General features: G+C 33.6%; 1 protein-coding gene across 1 annotated transcript in view; it reads left to right on the forward strand.

Moving 5' to 3' along the window:
* Positions 1-17,375, forward strand: part of pou6f2 (POU class 6 homeobox 2) — a 200,640-nt gene that overhangs the window by 124,440 nt on the left and 58,825 nt on the right. Inside the window, exon 5 of the mRNA XM_056451160.1 lies at positions 12,669-12,743. Within this exon, the coding sequence (XP_056307135.1) occupies positions 12,669-12,743 (75 nt within the window). The remainder of the gene's footprint in view (positions 1-12,668; positions 12,744-17,375) is intronic.

The raw sequence follows: 17,375 nt of genomic DNA on the forward strand, positions 1-17,375 counted from the left end.
TTGCATTTAAATTTTATTTAGACTTTACTTAAAAAGTGAGTAAACTCATTGCTTTTAAAGCGATAAGTTGACTTCGCACAAAAAAAGTGAGTAAAAAAGTTTAATTACTTAGTAAATGAACTATGTATATGATAATAAAAAATTATGCTCAGTGGACCAAAGAATTTTATACAGACTAAAAAAAAACAGCATTTGTAAACAATTACAGAATTTTCATTTTTGGGTGAACTAACCCTTTAAGTTAACTTAACTTCCAAATATTTTAGCTTTCAAAGCAACAAGTTTATTCATGTCTTAAGTAAAGTAACTAATCGCTTTTTACAGATCCTGTTCTGTGTCACATGATCCTTCTAAAATCTCTCTAGTTTGCTGATTTAGTGCTCTGGAAACATTTCTCAGTGTTGAAAACACTGCATGTTGATACAATGATTGTTTCTTTTTAGTATTCATTGAAAGAAAGTTAAATTGGGTAGCATTTGTTAGATTTTTTTAAACTGTTAAACTGTTTAGTGACACTTTAGTGATTTAATTAATGTTTGCTTAAAGTATTAATTTCATTTTGAGCAACATTTACTGCTTGCCTTATGCATGCTTTTATTTTTTATTTTACTTTTATTGTATTTTTTTTAGGAAAATTACATTTTAAAAATGATTTTGATAGATGCCAGATGCTTCCTGGACTCAAAATCAATTACATTTAAGGTCACGGTAGTATAATCAAAGATTATCCTATTAACTTTTTAAATAGACTTAATAATTTTTGATTATCTAAAAGGAAATTTGTAGTTTTTCATCTGCTTATGACTTTCTGCAATCCACTTTTTAACTCATACCCTCCCCTTTTTAGGTATGTTGAAACCAGGCTTCACCATTTTCTCTGAATAAAATCCAATCCTAATATTTTTCATCTCTTATTTCACTTAAGATTTCTGAATAAAAACATGATGTAATGCTGCATGTTTACAAACATGAGTTATCATTAGGGCCAGACAGAATCTGCGGATGTTTTCTGCTATTTCTGCTGAAACTTTTGTAAAAAAAAAAAATCTGTGGATTTATGTAGAATGTTTTTGGGAATATCGTAACAAAAAACTTAATATGTGAAATAAAAAATAATACATTTTTTACTTTTATTTAATGTTTACAATGCAAATCCAATTAGATCATTTATTTGGGAAACAAAGCAAGTCTCTCATATAATACTTTACTTTAGTGTATTGTAAATAAATCATATGAACATTTTAATATTACTATTATTATATCACAATAATATTAGTGAAATTAATTTAAAAACTGAATAAATATAAATTTACAGACATTTACACAAGTAAATACATAGACTCAATGATGGGCTGAAAATCTGTGGAAGTCTTCGGATTTCTGTGTGCGCAGATTCCGTGTGGGCCTATTTATCATTAATTTTCATCATAAAGGGCTACAGTTATGGTTGTATGAATATTAATGTAGGATTAGTATATATTTTGTAGAAGTTATGTTTTAATTATTTACATCAACAAATATTTAACATAGAACTTCCTGTGTAGCAGAAAGTTCACTTCTCAGAAAATGAAGAAATATCTAACTGCGCTCCTGTTCCCGTTTTCCTTTCTTTATCTGTGCTCTCTCTCTCTCTCTCTCTCTCTCTCTCTCTCTCTCTCTCTCTCTCTCTCTCTCCCTCCTCTTTTTTATTCTTCCACCCTACAACTACCCCTCTCTCTCTCTCTCTCTCTCTCTCTCTCTCTCTCTCTCTCTCTCTCTCTCTATCTCTCTCTCTCTCTCTCTCTCTCTCTCTCTCTCTCACACACACACACACACACACACACACACACACACACACATTAATGCAACCCAATAGACTGTCCTTAAGAAGGCAGAAAATTGCCTTACGTAACGAAAGTCCCACTATATGAAAATACAAATGTGCACTGGTGACTGAAGCAGAAAATAAGACTATTGCCCATCAACAGCAGCACAGCGTTTGGTATGAATAATTATAAAGCATGTGATGCAGCCAGTGAGCAAAATCTGGCTGCTGAAAGCAAAGCAACTTTTTTTTTCACTCAAAATGAAGGATTATGGAAAGAAAGAAAGAAAGAAAGAAAGAAAGAAAGAAAGAAAGAAAGAAAGAAAGAAAGAAAGAAAGAAAGAAAGAAAGAAAGAAAGAAAGAAAGAAAGAAAGAAAGAAAGAAAGAAAGAAAGAAAGAAAGAAAGAAAGAAAGAAAGAAATTTAAAATAAGGAATGTAAGTTTAGAGAATATTTAATTAGACTTTTACATTTTTATTTAAATGTCACTTGTCAGTTTTAAACTTTAATATTCTTTGATATTTAGAGTAAATTTAATTTAAGTCTTAATTCAAGTCTTCTAATTAACACAATAAAAAAGTTTATCTATTTTATTTTGTTGGTGTTTTTATTATAGCAAGCTGTTTATTCTTTCTTTCACAGCTTTCTGTTTGTGTGTATTAAAGAAACAAAGAAAGATTTTATTTTCACTTGAGGTAAATTAAATTTATACAAAATATATTTTTACATCATCCAATTTTCATCAAAACTGGAAATTAAGGCTTCATTGCGATATTTAATGTAATGTGAGAATATTATTTGATAGCCCAATTTGAAAATAATCAGTTTTTTTTACAATAATTGGGTTGTTTATATGGGAGTGCATCTGTATAAGATTACAGGCTTAAATAATAAATTACAACAAACCCAAACAAAAAAAACAAATGGGTTTTTTTTTTTTTTTGGCTAGTCTGCCAAAAGTTCAGGTACAGCAATTGATTCATCAAAACTAAAATAACTGCATATTCTTCACTTTACGTCTTACTTTTTATGCTAAAAATATTCAGGGTGACCCTCAAGGATCAAATATTGTAAAAGTTATATTATGTTAATACAGGCCAATGGTCAATTGTAGAAACACATTTTTAATTTCATTGAGCACTTCAGAATTCTTCTGACTCTCAAACTGCACATAGAAATACAAGGAAGCGTCAGAATTGCGCAGATTTCAGACCAGCGCAACAGTAATTTTCACGTTTTGCTCCATGTTGTTTAAAAAGCAACTCAATTTGCACCACTTTGTGAACTCATGGACGTGCTGATCTAGAAAGGAGGTGTGTTAAGGCGCATTGTTGGCGTGTTGCTATTTTGAGGAACTAAAATAGGTTGTGCCATTGACCAACTGAAAGCTAGTATAAAGTCCAGCGCGGGGTGCATTAGTTATGCACCTATGCGGGTCCAAACGCGTACACATGAGTACAGCAATACACAATTATCTTTACATATGAAAAACAATAAAAGCATTAAAATGTTATAAAAAATATTATTTTCTACATAAATGTAAAAACCACTACCTCCATGCCTTCTTCACTTCGGGGGGCTTTTTTTCAGTTTATTTATGACAATTTGCATTTGTATAATGTTATTATTACTATTACTATGAGTATTATTTATTATATGCATATTTATATTTGCTTTAATTAAAACCAAATATATATATTTCCACCTTTTAAAGACAAATGCATCACCATATGGGACATAAGAATAAGACGTGTGTTTGGATATAACTCAGTTGTTTGACCACTCTTCGTTATTATTGTTCATTTATTCGTTTGCTGGAAATTAGAACTGAATTTAGAAATAGTTTTGTAACAAATCTTTGCATTTAACAAATGAAATTAAATATGTAGGCTAATGGATATCTTCAGTGGAGTGAGTACAAAACCGTTTCCTTATCCACGAAAATAAATGAGTAAAGTAAAGAGTAAAAGTAGCCGAAAGCAGAAAAGAGTTCGAATGAAGGAAACTTGTTCTTTATCAGTTTTTCCACTTAAAATTTCCACCATGTAAATAGCAACTGGCTCTTAAAGGGAATGGGAAAATCTAATTGGTTTAATGCAAGTTATGCTTAAAACACACCTAAAACTCATTAAGGGAATAAGCACAACCCTGTTACACCATGCACCGCAGCCCAGAGCTTATTTTTCATCCTTAAAATAGTAAAAGTAGATTCGGAGACGCCCTAAATACTTTTGCGCCATGCGCTTTAGATTTTGCACCTAGATCATTACGGTAGAGCCTCTTGTGTCCAAATGTTGTCAATTCATCACCTCACTTAGGGGTGATTGTGTGTGTTAATGTTTGGTTGAGTGTATTTGCAAGTGTGTGTGCGTGCTTAAAAATGGATGCGTGGGTTATGATTGTGTATCTGAGTGTGTGTGTGTGTGTATTATCGATCGGACCTCTGACCACATCATAGCCACCGAGCCCTGCTCAGTCACCATTAATCTCGCTGCTCCGAGTTCTCAAATGGCAGCTGGCAGCCCCAGCTCCAAACCCAACCATTTCTCTTCATTAGCTCGGCTCACTCTGAGACGCCATGCGGAGGAGTAATCATTTACCATTATTCTAGTTATGAAACTCACACACAGCTGACGCTGGGCTTTATTGAATAGAGGCCATCAAAAGATCACCAGCCATTGATTAAGCCAATATTAAAGTCATTCAAATGCTGGATCTGTATGTCAAACAACAGCAAGTGAAAAGAGATGGCATTCTGTTCAAATGCCGGAGAGGAGAATTTGACATGATGAATTAAAATAGTTCTCAAATAGAGAAACATGCTGTTTCGGGTTTTTTGATTAAGACTTGCAATATTTTGCTTCCAGTCGTTTAAAGACAAACAACCATTGATCATTTTGCATTCGATGGTTTATTATTTTTATAATTTTTATTGCGGAGATTAAAAATCTGTTGGAGACCTGGTCTCAGGTGGCCATCGTAAATTTAATATCAACTTTCCAAGGGTTTCCGAGGGTTTTTTTTCTTATGGAAATAGCAGTGCTATACTGTGTGTGTAACACCGCAGTCAGCAGTTTTGCTCAGAACTTAGTTTTGCAACAAACATATTCTCTAATCAATCACATGAAAATCTGGCCAAAAAACATTTGTGGTAATTTTTCAATAGGAAAAGACATATAAATATATAAATAAAATGTACATTTATTTAAATCATAAAACCTCGGCCTCTTTGCTGTAAAAACAGAGCAAGAATGATTGATAGCTTAAAATTTCAGTATGGATTTTAAGGCTTGCATTTATGGAAGCAGGATTTTATATAATGACACAGAACGCAGTTAATTACGCTGAGAGTTAATGAGTCACATGATTGACGGTCAGCGCTGGGCACTTCATCACACCTTTATAGGAACATTTGTCATTAATTTCCTTTCTTGTTCCTCTGTCATTTGCATTCCAGCCCGTTAAGCGTGACCCCTTTTGACACCTCTCTTCCCAACATTTGTGCTTTTTATCTGATGAAGTGCAGCATTTTAAACAGTCCTTTGTGTGCGTCACATGGTTTTTATGGCGCTGTGTATTATGGGAAGGCTGACCCTAGACAGCCAGTTTAGCTTCTTCAACTTGCATTCCAGTTTTTCTTCCTCCAGCTTTTTACTCTCTCACCCATTCTTCCCTCGAGTCTGTAAATTTCTGTTTTTCTCTCAGCTATTTATTTATTTGTCAATGGTAAGGTGAAATGGGGCTCTGTAAGTAGCGTTGCTAGTGTGAGGAGAGTCCAGAGGAGACGGCAGGTGATGTGCTCCGGGGGTCCAACAGGGGAGTGAAGGTGTTTGGGACAGTCTAATGGTGTTTTGATGTACCCGGGGCTGAGGGGAGGCTCCAAGCTGGAGAACATGGGAGAAAGAGAGAGAGTTTTTTTTTGAAAGAGGTAGCATAAGGTCTGGATGTGACGCCGGAGAGACTGTGAGCATGCTCAGATGTGTCACTTCTGATTATGTCCACTCTCTATAATGGGAAAACGGAGAGACAGAGCGAGCGAGGGAGGAAAAAAAGGTGAAACAGAGGTGTGATCATCTTAGGAATTGCTGTGATGCAAAAACAATTTTCTTTCAGCATTTCAGATGTTTAATAGCAGTCCTTGTCAGATCTGTCCAGACTCTGAAGCTATTGTCTCTCGTCCCATTTAACTGACACAGTAAATGTGAACATTGCAAGGAATGTTTTCTTAAGCAGTATTCATGTTTTCCAGTAAAACTGCCTCAATGTCCTTTAACGATACACTCACTTAAGATACAAAACTGAATTATTACTGTATGATTTTCAGATAATTTATCTGGAATTACAGTTTTTACAGTTTTTACTGGAATTACAGTTTTACAGTCAATTTGGTACATTTCTCAGATCAGAATTGAAATTCTCAAAACTACACAGCATTTAATCACTTGTTCATGGCATAAGTTAGGGCTAGGCGATAAAATCGGTTTCGATGTTCATTGACCGAACACCATTGTCGATAACGATTCAGTTCAATTCATCTTTATTTGTATAGCACTTTTACAATGTAGATTGTGTCAAAGCAGCTTCACATAGAAGATTATAGTGAATTGAAACAGTGTCAGTTCAGTTTTCAGTTTAGTTCAGTTAAGTTCAATTCAGGACAGTGTAGTAATAATATTTACTGCTAATTTAAATTTTCTTCTTTAATGAGCATTTTTATCAGGCTCCTGTGTGTATGTTCAGTAATATCACTTTTATGGCATAGAATAGCTTTACTTTGTTCTTAAAGTAAAATAACTCAACCCAAACAAGGGAGGCTGAGAAAAAAATATTCATTTTCGATGGAAAATTTCAAGATCTAAAATATTTTTCTAATTAATTCATCATTCTTTATATAAAGAGTGTAGATGCCAAAAACCTCTAAATGCCATCTGAAACTTTTTTCTAAAATGAACATTTTTATCAGGCTCCTGCAGGTTCAGTAATATATTTTATGTCACAGAATAGCTTTTGTTTTGTTTTTAAAGTGAAGTAACTCAACATAAAAAAATATTCGATTTCGATGGATATTTTAGATAGCACTTAGGGGGTTTTGCATCTGAACTCACATAGTCAGTCCTAAAATTGAAGGGAAATAAAGCATTTGTCAGATATACAGTAAACTCAGAACTCTAATATGCAATTCCTTTCTTTCTTTCTTTCTTTCTTTCTTTCTTTCTTTCTTTCTTTCTTTCTTTCTTTCTTTCTTTCTTTCTTTCTTTCTTTCTTTCTTTCTTTTAGTAGTTCTCTACAGTAAAAAGTAACAGGTAGTTGCTTGTTTCAATGTTTGTTATAGGCAGTAAGTTTCAAATAACTTTAATTAACAAGTAGATATGTAGCACAACAAAATTATGATCAGCCAACTGTCCACAATATTTAGTTCAGAAAAATCAAGTAATCTATAAGAAATTTGAAAAATGCTTCTTTATAAGAAAGAAGATTGGCAATCAGACTTAAAGGTTTCATTTTGACCATAGTTGTCTGTTTCAGAGCACAGTGTAAAACTGAAATTTATTCACTGGCGTTATTCATTCTCAAGCTGTTTGCTTACAACCCACCAAAAGTAAAGCTTTTAAGCTTGCAAATGAAAAAAAAAATATGGGAAAATGTTTTAAATGAAAATGTAATACTCATTGCTTAAAGCTTGCAAGTCTGAGAAAAAAGTGAAAAGACTTGCCAGAACAAAAAAAAAATTTACTTTATATTTCGTATATATAACGTAATATATTACGTTATACATTTTTTTCCCATGTGGAAACATTGACTTTACATAATTCAGTTCTGAGATTATATATTTTACTTCCTAGAAAATTGACATAAATAAGATAAACAACACTTTTTAAATCCTATTTGGAAGCAAACTAGTATATAAATCTAACAAAGTTTTCAGATGTTTAAGATATATATAGACAGACAGACAGACAGACAGACAGACAGACAGATAGAAAGATAGATAGATAGATAGATAGATAGATAGATAGATAGATAGATAGATAGATAGATAGATGGATGGATGGATGGATGGATGGATGGATGGATGGATGGATGGATGGATGGATGGATAGATAGATAGATAGATAGATAGATAGATAGATAGATAGATAGATAGATAGATAGATAGATAGATAGATAGATAGATAGATAGATAGATAGATAGATAGATAGATAGAAGACCAATTAAGTATTTTATTTAGTAATTTTTATGGTGGGCCGTTATCGCCGTTAACGTGCTCTTATCGCACAATAAAAAAATATATTGCCGTTAATCTATTCTCAAAGTTGGGTTGGTAGCTGGGTCTATTCTACGCAAGCTATGATGACTTTCACCTTGATATTTTAGCATGGATGTATACCTGGCCGGTGAGCCGTCTGACAAAAAAGTGCCCTTCTGAATCAAATCAGCAGGATGCACTTCTGGATCTTTCACTTACTTCGAGGACACTACTGATTACGCTTTCATGGACATCTGTATTCTAGTTATTTGCCTTAATAGACAATAATATAATGAAGGTGTTTACATGAAGTGCTTTCATTTAGGAGTTTCCTGTAATTTTGGGTGACTTTAACTGCAGTTTGGCAGTTTTACGTTTACTTATGAAGATTTCATTCATGCCCCCGTAACAAACTGGGATATTAGACGCAAATAAGGAGTGAAGACTGGTGGAAGAGTGTTATGAAATTTAATAACGCACGCCAAATGGAAAGAAAAAACTTCCGCATTTCGAAACCCGTTCTCAAAGACTTACTTTTAGTCATTATTTGGGTAGCAAACATATTCTGAATGCCTTCGGCAGAATTCAATTCAATTCAATTCAATTCACCTTTATTTGCATAGCACTTTTACAATGTAGATTGTGTCAAAGCAGCTTCACATAAAAGGTCAAAATTCAAATGAGCCATTTTAATCTAAATTAATCTAAATTAATTTCAAGATTATAGTGAGATTAATACAGATTTAAAAAATTATCTATGCCCACCTGTAATATATAACCATTTGTAATGCAGAATATATCAGATCTGTTGTTATGATATTGATTTCATCCATCCTGCCAACATAAATTTGAACAACTTTTTTTTTTTTTTTTTTTTAACTTTAGCTCTTTTCCTACCTGTTGTGTTAGCAGAAGTCTGTCCCTTGAGGCCGGTCTCTGTCTATTGTATTAGCAGAGAAAGCGATTAAGTCTAAATTTGCAGTCTGAACGGAATGGGCGCAGAAAATGAACTGCAGCTTTTGGAGTGCTTTACTTTGATGTCCAGAAGTGCCTTGCCATGGTAACGGCAAGCTGTTTTTTCCCTTGTTCAGGAGATTACATGGGTTGTTGCTCCATCTGACCCCGCTGGTCAAACGTCCATTGCAGGCCTCGCAGAACTTAATAGAGTTTAAAATTTACTCATCCACTTTGCCACGAGGCACAAAATGTGTGAGAGGGAGCATTCTTTCTTTCTTTCTTTCTTTCTTTCTTTCTTTCTTTCTTTCTTTCTTTCTTTATTTATTTCTTTCTTTCTTTCTTTCTTTTTTTCTTTCTTTCTTTCTTTCTTTCTTTCTTTCTTTCTTTAGTTCTGCTCTTACAAAACTGAATGATGGTCCTGTGTTTTTTACACACCCAATTGTGGACAATGTTTAGTTGAGAAAAGTTAAGTAATCTATACGAAATGCAAGGAATATTTCTTTATAAGAAAGAAGATGTGCTTTCAACTAGAAGTGTTCATTTTAGGCTATAGTTGTCTGTTTCAGAACACAACTGTGTAAAACTGTGACCATTTATTCACTGCCGTTATTTATTCTCAAGCTGTTTGCTTACAATGCGCCAAAATGACAGATTTTAAGCTTGAAAATAAAGAAATTAATATGGAAAAAAGTCAAATGAAAATGTAATTACTTAAGAACAGCAGGCACTAATGGCACTTGCGGGAGAAATTTGAGATCTAAAAAAAAAAAAACATACACAGCAGTCTGGCGGATATTATAGCTTTGATCCTATTAACTCCTTTTTGTCTTAAAAACTGTAAGTAATTCTAATACTGTTTCTAATAAGTTTCACAATGTTTCCCAATGTAACTTCTTCAACTTTAACCTCCACCTCAAATAAAAGAATAACAAACAGAGAAAGAACAGACGTTTTGTCACATTTATCCAAAGGTTTTCCTGCTGTTATTCTGTAAAAAGGATGCCAGCTGTTTAGATCCACACACAAAGATACAATCAACACAAATAGTGGAGCGGTAACACGGTTTCCTGCCTCCCCACATGGCTCCAAGTGGAGGCAGCCTGCCGGAAAATCACCTGTTTAGATGACAAACACTGCAATCCCCTGCAATCCACACATTCTCCATGTCTCCTTCCTGCTGCCCCTCAAGTTACGGAGTCTTAATCTGCCCCGCTGCGCTGCTGAGTGTTTTATAATGGGCTTAAATGTTATTGATCGCTGCTAAAATTACAAGAATGAAATGGTAAACAATATCCGGACAATAAGTCCTTCTCTATATATGTCAACAGAAAAGTGACAGTATAGAAGGCTGTATATACTAAAGTGTATTGCGTTTACTTATACTGCATACAATATTGGTACATTCATTCATTCATTCGTTCGTTCTTTAATTTATTTATTTATTTGTTTGTTTGTTCGTTCATCCATTCATTCTCAAATAAGGCCTACATATCCATAAGCAGTTATAGGAAGGATCTGATATAATTCTTTTGATTTGTATGGATTTTATGGAAATTCTATATTTTAAAAATAGGCAAATATTAAATTGTGCACACTTCTGTCTGAATAATATCAATCTATATATTATAGATAACAATATAACTTTTAGAACTTTTTAGTCTAAAATAATATTTTTACTGCAAAAAGGGATTCTGATATTCACGTTATTATTAAATATTATATTTTTAAGTAATCCTAATCACAATTATTCAATATTTTTCAAGACATGCTGTGCACACTTCTGTCTAAATTAATCAAATCTATAATATAGATTATAATATAAATCTTTATAAAATAAATATTATTTTTAAAACAAATAGTGCTGCAGATATTCACAATATTATTAAATATTAAATCATTTTTAAATAATCATAATCACAGGGCGTCACGGTGGCACAGTGGGTAGCACGTTCGCCTCACAGCAAGAAGGTCACTACTTCAAGCCTGGGCTGGGTCAGTTGGCATTTCTGTGTGGAGTTTGCATGTTCTCCCCGTGTTCGCATGGGTTTTTTCCAGGTGCTCCGGTTTCCCCCACAAGTCCAAAGATATGTGGTGTAGTTGAATTGGGTAAGCTAAATTGTCTATACTGTATGAGTGTGAATGAGTGTGTATGGATGTTTCCCAGTGATGGGTTGCAGCTGGAAGGGCATCTGCTGCATAAAACATGTGCTGGATAAGTTGGTGGTTCATGCCGCTGTGGTGTACCCTGATGAATAAGGGGACTAAGCCGAAAGGCAAATTAATGAATAAATGAATAAACATAATCACATCATTCAATATTTTTCAAGGCACACTGTGCACACTTCTGTCTAAATAAAATCAATCTATAATATGGATAGCAATATAACTTTTAAAAATATTTAAAATACAAAAATAAAAATATTTAATAATTCACAATATTATTAAATGTTAAATTATTTTGAAATAATCCTAAATGAACTCAATATATAGTATAAAATTTTATAAAATATTATTAAATATATATATTTTTTAAATAAACCTAATGACATCATTCAATATTTTTCATAACACACTGTGCACACTTCTGTCTAAATAAAATCAATCTATAATATGGATAACAATAAAACTTTTATAACATATTTAAAATATATATTTTTTATTAAAAGTGATTCAGATATTCACAATATTATTAAATAATCCTAAATTCAGTAATTTTCAAGACACATTTATGCTCTGGTTGTGACTGGAAGGGCATCCGCTGCATAAACCATGTGCTGGATAAGTTGGCGGTTCATTCCGCTGTGGCGACTCCAGATTAATAAAGGGACTAAGCCGAAAATTAAATAAATAAATGAATGAATTTATGCTCTGTTTAAAAATGATCTGGTTGCTTCATTGTTAAATTTCTGACAGAAAACATTATTTTGCTGGCTTTGCATATGTTTGCAACATTGTTTAATTCATTTTGATGTGAGATTTGCACTTTAACAGTTTAATTTTTTTATTATTGCAATGTAAATATCATTTGAAAAGTGAATAAATTAGCTCACCATTAATGCTGATTTGCTAGGATAAAGCAATATTGGATAATGAACATTTGGAATCTGAGGGTTTAAAAAAATAGTGAAATATTGAAAAAATCGCCTTTAAAGTTGTCTGTATGAAGTGTTTATCAATGTACAATGCTAATAAAAATTGAGTTTTGATATACTTGATAGAAAATTTACAAAATGTCTTAATGTAACATGATCTTTACTTTTTTTTCTAGACCAGGTCACATTTTCCAATGTTTATTTGTTATTAATGTTGAATGTTGAATAAAAATAATAATAATTAAAAATATTATACTGTGACCGTCAGATTTTAAAGCTGACCACAAAAAAGAAGAAATGTGCATTCACGGTTTAATATAATAATATCTGTAAATACCAGCACATTAGAGATCAAAAATAGACTGCAGTTTGCTCGCTTCAGTAATGCTGTCACATTTGAGAAAGGCTGTATACCTCACCTTGAACACACTTGCTCTGAAACGATGTTTGCCTCTCCTCAAGTTAAGCCAGGAAATGAACTAAAGCAGATTCAGATGTCAGTGGATCACTAAAGATGATCCTATATGTATCAGCTCATATAATTCACTAGCCTTCTTATCATTCCAGGGGAACGCATTTCATCTACTCCGTCAGAGAGAGAGTGAAGGGGAGAAAAAAAGAGAGTGTTTGCCCTCAGATAGGGTGAGAGGATTATCTATGAATTCAATCCCTGCTTGATATTGCCATCCTTGTCCATCTCTCTCTCTCTCTCTCTCACTCATATGCGCTTTCTCTCTGCATCTCACCCCCTCGCAGAAATACATGTTTTTATTATCTGAAGATGTTAGTCCAAGATAAGATGCTCCCTACACAGGCACCTTTACTGCAATCACAAAGCTATTCTCCTGTTCTGTTTAACTGAATAAGCGCTCGCGATGTCACTGGGTTACTCGGCAGGAAAGCGCTAGCTGTTTGAAATTTTACTGATGCACAGGGCTGGATTAAGAACGCATTGGGCCCTGGGGCTAAAGCAAAGCTAAGTGCCCCATTTATTTTATTGCATCACAATTTATGTTTCCATATGTTCCATATTTCCTGAATTATTAGCGGCCCTGTATATTTTTACTACAATTTCTGTTTAATGAAGAGAAGATTTTTTTCAACATATTTCTAAACGTAATAGTTGTAATACAGTAACTAATTTAGTTTTTTTTAAATAATATTTTTGGGGGGTTTTGGGACAGGAGAGTGGAGATTACAGACATGAAAATGGTTGCAGAGCAGAGAGAGGGGAAGGGTTGATAAAGGACCTCGCTCCGGGAATCAAAATCAGGTCGACTCAGTGTTATGTGTCAATGCTAATTCTAATAGTAACTCATTTCTAATAATTAATTTCTGTGCTATGATGACAGTATATAATATTTTACTAGATATTTTTCTAGATACTACGATTCAGCTTAAAGTGACATTTAAAGACCTAACTAGGTTAATTAGACTAATTAATCATGGCTAATTATGGTAATTTGGCAACCCTAAATATTGATGGATTGTTCTTGTTCTGTCTAAAAAATGTATTTATTTATTTATTTATTTATTTATTTATTTATTTATTTATTTATTTATTTATTTATTTAATTAATTAATTTAAATTATTTATTCAGTTGTTTATTTATGTATTTATTTATTCATTCATTTTTTTGTTTGTTTATATAAATTACTTGTTTATTTGATTGTTTGTTTATTTATTCATTCATTTATTTATTTGTTTATTTAAATGATTCATTAATTTATTATTATTATTATTATTATTATTATTATTATTATTATTATTATTATTATTATTATTATTATTATTATTATTATTATTATTATTATTATTATTATTATTATTAATTTGCTCATTAATATTATCTTATTTTTTCCATTGTTTTATTTAAATTTGATTATTTAACTTTTTTTGTTTTGTTTTTTTATTTTATGTGTAGTCCTACAAGCATACAAAATATACTTTACACAGTAATTACATAATGCAAAAAACATTGGTAACACTTTGGTCAACTTTTGGTCCAAATGTTAATATGTTAATAGGGTTTTATCATTATATCATTATCATGTTAGCTGAGCAGAAATCCCTAATGATATCTTTAAAATCCATGCTTCTCATTTCCAACATCTATGGCATAGGTCTCAAACTCAATTGCTGGAGGGCCGCAGCTCTGCACACCTTTGGTCCAACTCTAATCAAACACAGCTGATCCAAATATTCAAGGTGTTCAAGACTACTAGGGACTATTATGCCGTGGTCACACTCGAGTTTGAGCATTTGAAATTCTGTAGTACGGCGCTGCGAAAAGGGGCAGGATTAAACAAGATGGTTAGACATTTTAAAAAGCAAGAAACTGCTCCATATTTTTAATTTCTGTACAGAGAGGTCATGTTTTGATTTTCGATTGGTCTTATGCAGTCACGTGATGCGATTTCGCAGGTCAGAGTTCACTAAGCTTGAACTTTGCTCTGCAGTGAACTGAGAAACTTGTCGCACAAGCTGGCGTTTCTGGTCTGACGCATTCGCATGTGCATGAATGAAAGTCTGTGAGGAGAAAAGTCCAGTGTGACCGCGGCTTTAAGCTGGTGTAAGTTGGAGTTGGTTGGTCGAGTTTGAGACCACTGATCTATGATTTTGTGTACAGCAGGCTAGCATATCTATTGGTTTTATTTTGCATCAGATGTTGTCTGGTGAAAGGGCAAACGCCAATATTTAATTTCTCCAAACTATTACCATCATTTTTATTAAGAGGCAGATTAAATATTCAGAAAAAGGTTTGCTTTCTAACTGGTTCACAGACTGATAACCGACTGCATTTATATAGAGAAATAGACACTCTGCATGATGGACATTTTGATGACTTTGAGTAGGCTAATTGATTTGGTCACATATTGGTTACATTTACATGGACATCAGTAATCAAATTATTTGGCTTAATCTGAATAAGACAATAATATGATTAAGGTGTTTACATGAGTTGCTTTTTGAATGTTCCTTTCATGATCTCGTTTTACATGTTATAGCACATAATTCGATTAACATAATTGCATCACCACGCAATCCACATTTCCTCCAGAATTTCATGTTGTTTCAGGTGTTTCATTTTTAATTTGTTGACTTTAACTGCAATTTGGCACTTTTACTTTAATTCGGGAACATTTTATTCATGCCGGCTTTGACAAACTGAGGTATTGGATGAGGGAATGAAGTTAGGACTTGTGTTTTAATGGAATTTAATACCGCACGCCGGATAAAAAAAAATGTGTCTGTGATCCTTACTGACTCAGTAGGTGCCGAGAGTAGTGTCAAACAGCCGTGTGTGTATGGAATATTCTGTCACAAAACACAGCAAAAAGTTCTACATGGCAATAATAGTTTGATTAAGGTGTTTACATGTATGTAATCCACTTCAACAATGCGACTAAAATCGGCATACCCCACGTTTTAATTCGAGTTCTGTTTAATTTAATCATGCCTTTAGCTGGATTAAGGTAATCAAAAATTGCTATTTACATGGTAAAATCTTAACCAGAGTATTGTCTTAATCATATTAAAATCAAATTATTGGTGTCCATGTAAGCATGCAGTACTCATTGTCTCATTTATATTATACATCAGAGAGAACAATTGCAGGTGTGTGGTCGAGGCACTGCAAGTTAATTAATACTCAATACTATTTGAATATTAGTTTTTGTTCTATGATTAGCTTGGTTAAGACAGTTTTCAGAAATCCTGGAAAGAAATGGGACATCTGGTGGTCACCTGGGAAGCAAAAACCATATAGCCCCGGGACAGTGCCATCACTGTTTTGAACAGCAGGAAGTTGTACGAAATACTCCACATTATTGAAATTCGAAAAGAAAAAAAAAGAATTCAGGAGGCATTTCACGTCGTCATGTCCGCAAATTAATTCTCCAGCCAATCAAGAGCCCTCTGCTTCTGTGGATCCTGGGACTTCAGTACCACCTAGCGCTTATGTTAATGTGTGATGCTAAAAAGGCTGAGCAAATTAGCTGAATAGTTTTGGATTGTTTTGAAGTGTGTTGCCTCAGCATGCTGAAGAATCATTTGCAAATCTCTTGACAGATGCTAAAGATGAAAGGCTGAAGTCTCCGAGAGCTTTTACCGCTCACAATAGCCACATGGTGAGGCATTGAGGAGCTAAAATCGTTGCCCTTAACATTTTGGGTCGCTGATATTATCAACTGGCACTTGACTTTTGCAGAAGGACAAAGAAACGCTGGCCACAAAGAGGCGATTTCTGTGATTAGTGATAAAAAAAAGGGTGACTTTCAGTCCAGGGGACATAGTATCAATCTCAGCCAATTTTAGGCCACCAACATGAAATATGATTTCATAAGACAAATGCGGTGTCATTCTTAATGTGCTTAACCTTTACTGTCAATGAAAAAGTATTGATCGCTCTGTGGTATTTTCTCATCATTTGATTTCAGAGAGCCTGGTAATATATGATGGTGTGATAAGATGAAAGATGAATGGCAGCTGAATGCTCTCACTTTAACAAAGCTGAATGGCCCCCGCTGAGAGATGGGGGGTGCGGACGGGAGAGACAGGAAACAGGACGCGAATATAGGCTAGAATTTGTTACAGATGGCCACTGCGGTTGTTCCTCCTGATACTTTTTCAGTTTACAGAAATATGAAGATTCTTTCAATGTTTATTGCAGCCTAATCTCACGAGAAAACGTAAGTAGTTTACGTTTTGTCAGTTTAGTGGCTAATTCCTATGAATTCATACGAGTTCAGTCGTACGAAATTGTACGATTTTAAAAAGGAGACGTGGCACCTAACCCCACCCCTAAACCCAACTGTCATTGGGGGATGAGCAACTCGTACTAAATTGTACGAATTAGATTGTACGAATTAGCCACTAAATCAAAAAGTTACGAATTGCCCTGAGATTGTGTTGTTTATTGTCAAGCGGTACTATTTTTTTCATGTACAAGAATGGATATAGTTAGAAAAATACTGTTACAAAAACATCATGTGATCTTAGTGTAAATTTAAAAAAGCACTGTTCACACAGGCAAGAACATTCCGGAATTTTTCCGGAAAAGACCATTCACACATTCATTCCAAAATTCTGGTAAATTCTGACAGCATTAACCAGAAATGACCTCTAAATGACTGCATTTGTATTTGAAAACAAAGAAGGGGTCTAGCTTTTGTTGATGGTACGTAATATGTGTGTGTGCTGGCACTCATTCGCTGTTTCATGTGCACACACGTCAAGCAACTGAAGCAGAGCTTGAGGGTAAACAAACAGTG

The sequence above is a fragment of the Danio aesculapii genome, chromosome 24 (assembly GCF_903798145.1).
Source record: "Danio aesculapii chromosome 24, fDanAes4.1, whole genome shotgun sequence".
Taxonomy (NCBI): domain Eukaryota; kingdom Metazoa; phylum Chordata; class Actinopteri; order Cypriniformes; family Danionidae; genus Danio; species Danio aesculapii.